At 42.7% G+C, this 4640-nt stretch overlaps 1 protein-coding gene across 1 annotated transcript; it reads left to right on the top strand.

Annotated features, from left to right (window-relative positions):
• Positions 1-447: 447 nt before the first annotated feature.
• On the top strand, positions 448-4382 carry LOC141051536 (olfactory receptor 2AP1-like). Its single transcript, XM_073548498.1, has 2 exons — positions 448-1304; positions 3382-4382. Exons 1-2 carry the CDS (start codon positions 1238-1240, stop codon positions 4374-4376), a joined length of 1062 nt encoding a protein of 353 aa, XP_073404599.1. The 5' UTR covers positions 448-1237; the 3' UTR covers positions 4377-4382.
• The last annotated feature ends 258 nt before the right edge of the window (positions 4383-4640 follow it).

Genomic DNA, 4640 nt, shown 5'->3' on the forward strand with positions numbered 1-4640 from the left:
TATATGAATATTATTTGGGAGCTGTAAGGTGATTTTACTGCTGTCTCTTTATGATAAAGTTATGGGCGTTGTGGAGCGGTACTATTTGTGCAGTGTAAGGACATCTTGTCTTCTGTATGATATATTATTTGTGACTTTTAGAGAATATGACTTTTGCTCAATATATTAGTATTATTTGATCATTGTATTCTGATACTTTTTGGTTATACATGGCGGTATGATTTGCACACTATAGCTGTAGCGTTTGCACAATGATAAGCTTTTATTCTAGTACTGAATGGGGATATTATTTGAGAACTGTATGGAGAAAAGACTTTATTATTTAATCACTGTAGCAGTCATTCTTTGGGCATTGTATAGCGGTATTATTTATGCAAGGGGGTCTTGCATTGTAGGGAGGAGCATGGGATGTGTGAACCTGGTACTTACACTCCCCTCCTCCCAGTATCAGGGGAAAGAATCCCTGCCTTATCTCTCTTACCTGAAGAACTAGAGGAGGGTTGAGGTTTCCTGGAGTTACGGCTGTTTTTTGGGGAGTGAGGGTCCACCCCATCCCGTATCCAGCAGTCATGTTTTTGCATAGAGAGCGAGGTCCCCGGCACAATATGTTGCCTCCACAGACCTTCACTCAGCTCTGTTAAAACTGCAACTAAGCATCAACTTAAATATATGCCGAGAATCCGACCTGTGAGATCTACAATCAGAGGCGTTCGCTAGGGGTTCAGCTCAGGGGATGCAAAAAATCTGAGTGGGTCCCTAACCAGTAACCCTGATTATAACTCAGGTGGTGAACCCAGTGGCAGTAGCTCTTGGTGGGCCCCCTCAGAGCAAGGGGCCCGGGGCGACTGCACCCTCTGCCCCCCTGGTAGCTACGCTACTATCTACAATATAAATGGTGGTATAAGAATTTATCGTCCACACGTGAGCGTCTGATCTTACCGCTCAGGTGAGTAAATAGTATCAGCAGGTCTGGTCTCGGATGAGGAAGTAACTATGAGGAAGCTTCATCCCTGTAGTATCGTCAGGACGGCAGGAGAGTGTAAATCTAGTGACCGTGAGCGCGACATGTATGTGACTTAATGGTGGAGCGATCACGGTGCCCGAGATGACACGAGAAGAAATACAGCCACATTTATGGACATCAACTGCTGGATTTCACAATCGGGTCGCCGTAATGTCATGCATGCCGTAATTATGCCCTACAGCTATACTTTATGTTCCAGCTTCTCGGCCATGGATGAAGTCATTTCCAGTCACTTCCTGCATTCTTTACCAGGGACGGCTGTGCCAAGCGAGAAGTAGAGGTAAGATGCCGAACCCGACACGAGATATCCAAGGTAGTCTTTATATCACTAATGGGCACTGAGCTTCAGCCATCAGTCCAGCCGAGTGTCCAAGACGCCACAAATTGCCACCAGCCTCGATGATCCTCAGAAGTTATCGTTGGCAGCCTGGCACAGTTATTGACCCATGGGTCATATCGGAGGGGAAAATACGGGTCACGTAAATAGCTTTAGATTTTGATTAAACCATCCCACAGACGGTCCCTTATGGGCACATTTTGAGGGCAGTTCCTTGTACCCCAAAACCTCAATCTGAGCAGGTCAGGACGGAACCTTGCGTTAAATGACAATGTTATTTTTCCCAAGGTTCAGGGGCAGTCTCTGAAGAAAGGCTAATTATTATTAAGCTTAATGGAACGTGTGTAAATCTGGATGTATTGAGCTCACCCCAGTGGTGACCACAGACGGGACTTAAAAAAAGCCTTCATACCCGCTGAACTTTTCCACATTTTTTACACCCACAAACTTAAATGTATTTTATTGGGATTTCATGTGATAAGTATTTGAGACGTATAAAGGAAATGATACAAGTTTTTTTTTTTTTTAATTATTTTAAAACTATAAAGCTGAGAATTGTTCTGTGCATTAGTATTCAGCCTCCTGTAGTCTGATGCCCCTAAATAAAATCCTGAGCTAGCAATTTCTTCCATGGTTAGTAAATTGAGTCCACCTGGGTGAGGGGTATTGTATTTTATTAAGACAATTGTTTATTAAAGATTGTCATTTTTTTTTACTATTTTTTCAGTACTGGATTACGTACCTTCCATTTCTATTGTTGCTCCAGAATACCGGCCTGGAGTTTCCACACATCATTCATCATTCATACAGTATATGGCATTTCTCGTATTAGTGGTGATAAAGTTTTACCTATTTTGTATTTTCTAGTAAGTCTGCTATCTCACCACAAAGTTAGATTCACAGCTACACTGCTCAGTGCTGCTGTATAATGTCCTCTATACTGTTTCTTATTTTTCACAGCAGAGTTGGATTAACAGCTACTTTTCACACTACTGCTGTTTAATGTCCTCTATGCTATTCCTGATTTCTCACAGCAGAATTGGAATCACAGTACTGCTGTATAATGTCCTCCATGCTGTTCCTGATTTCTCACAGTAGAGTTGGAATCACAGCTATAATGCTCAGTACTGCTGTGTAATGTCCTCTATGCTGTTTGTGATTTCTCACAGCAGAGATGGAATCACAGCTATACTGCTCAATACTGTGGTGTAATGTCCTCTTTGCTGTTCCTGATTTCTCACAGCAGAGATGGAATCACAGCTATACTGTTCAGTACTGCTGTATAATGTCCTCTATGCTGTTCCTGATTTCTCACAGTAGAGTTGGAATTTCAGCTATACCGCTCAGTACTGCTGTATATTGTCCTCTATGCTGTCCCTGATTTCTCACAGCAGAGAAGGAATCACAGCTATACTGCTCGGTACTGCTATATAATGTCCTCTATGCTGTCCCTGATTTCTCACAGTAGAGGTGGAATCACAGCTATACTGCTCAGTACTTCTATATAATGTCCTCTATGCTGTCCCTGATTTCTCACAGCAGAGTTTGAATCACAGCTATACTGCTCAGTACTGATGTATATTCTTCTCTATGCTGTTCCTGATTTCTCACAGCAGGGTTGGAATCACAGCTCTACTGCTCAGTACTGCTGTATAATGTCCTCTACGCTGTTCCTGATTTCACAAAGTAGAGTTGGAATCTCAGCTATACCGCTCAGTACTGCTGTGTAATGTCCTCTATGCTGTTCCTGATTTCTCACAGCAGAGTTGCAATCACAGCTATACTGCTCAGTATTGCTGTTTGATGTCCTCTATGCTGTTCCAACACACATGAATTCCTTTTTTTTAAAAATTTCTGTTGAAAACATATCCTTTCGGCAGTACTCTACAGAGGGCGATATTAGGCGCTGTAAATAAATCTGCTCCATCCAGGTGCATGATGGTACAGAAAATAAAAATAGAAATTTGTCTCTTAATGCTGGTTGCACAATGGTGACTGTATCCTTTTCTGAATTTTTCAGGATTCCTATCGGATACCCACCAGTCGATGGCTAATCTCACTGGATTTATTCTCCTTGGGTTCCCGAATATTGCCGAGAAGTTCAATATTCCAGTCTCCGTTGCGCTATTTCTGGTCTACCTCACATCCTTCTTCTCCAATGGCACAGTCATAGCTTTGATCGTTTGCAATCGGAGGCTCTACCAGCCCATGTACGTGGTCATCGTAAACCTGGCCATTTCCGACCTGCTGTTCGACACGGTAACTTTGCCAAAGATCATTGCCAAATATTGGTTTGATGACGGATCGATCTCATTTGCCGGATGTATTTTTCAAGTGTTTTGTGCTCATTTCCTGGGGAGCTTTGACTCATACATCCTCTTACTGATGGCCATCGACCGCTACGTTGCCATCTGCAAGCCTCTGAGATATCCCTCCTTAATCACCAACCGGCGTACCATCCTCCTCTGCTGTTTCCTCTGGTTTCTCACGGGCGTGATCGCTTTGGTCATTGCACTCCTGGACTCCAATGTTCCTTTCTGTGGAGAAAATAGGATCCGAAGCTGCTTCTGCACCAACACCGGGGTCCTGTCCTTGGCCTGCAAGGATGTGACGGTCCTCAAGCGTATCATTTTTGGGATTGCCATGTTTGTCCTTCTGCTGCCATTGGCATTCATACTTTTCTCTTATGGAGTCATCATCAAGGTGGTCATCTCCCAGACCCAGTCCGACAGTCGGAGGAAGGCGTTCTATACCTGTGCCACTCATTTGTTTGTGATTGGCTTATATTTTGTCCCAAGGATATTTGTGTATGTGGCCAATCAATTCAACCTGATCCTCAATGAAGATGTCAATGTCCTCATCCTCTGTCTCTATACCTTCGTACCACATATGGCAAACCCCAATATTTACTGTTTAAGAACTAAGGAGATCAGAAGAACACTCAGAAACTTAATCAAGAGGAGGATACTGATGAAAACACAACACATAGTTGTAATTAATGCAGTCACAAAATAAAATAAACTTAACCCCATCACTTGGTTAAGATCCACATTTAACTATTAGTATAATTTACCTGCAATACCATGTCTGTTCACTTGGTGTGCTAGTAAGCTATTCTGGCTCATGTAATACAATTTTCTGCAGCACCATCTAGTGGTAGAAATGTGTAGTGCAGCTATTAACTTTTGCCAAGAAAATTCAAATAACACATTGCTCCTCCGCTGATTCCTCCACCTCTCAGGAAAGCAGGGATTCCATGATGACTCTTTGCTTATATTT

This window comes from Dendrobates tinctorius, unplaced genomic scaffold (assembly GCF_039654945.1).
Source record: "Dendrobates tinctorius isolate UK_male_01 unplaced genomic scaffold, ASM3965494v1 ptg000157l, whole genome shotgun sequence".
Classification (NCBI taxonomy): Eukaryota; Metazoa; Chordata; class Amphibia; order Anura; family Dendrobatidae; genus Dendrobates; species Dendrobates tinctorius.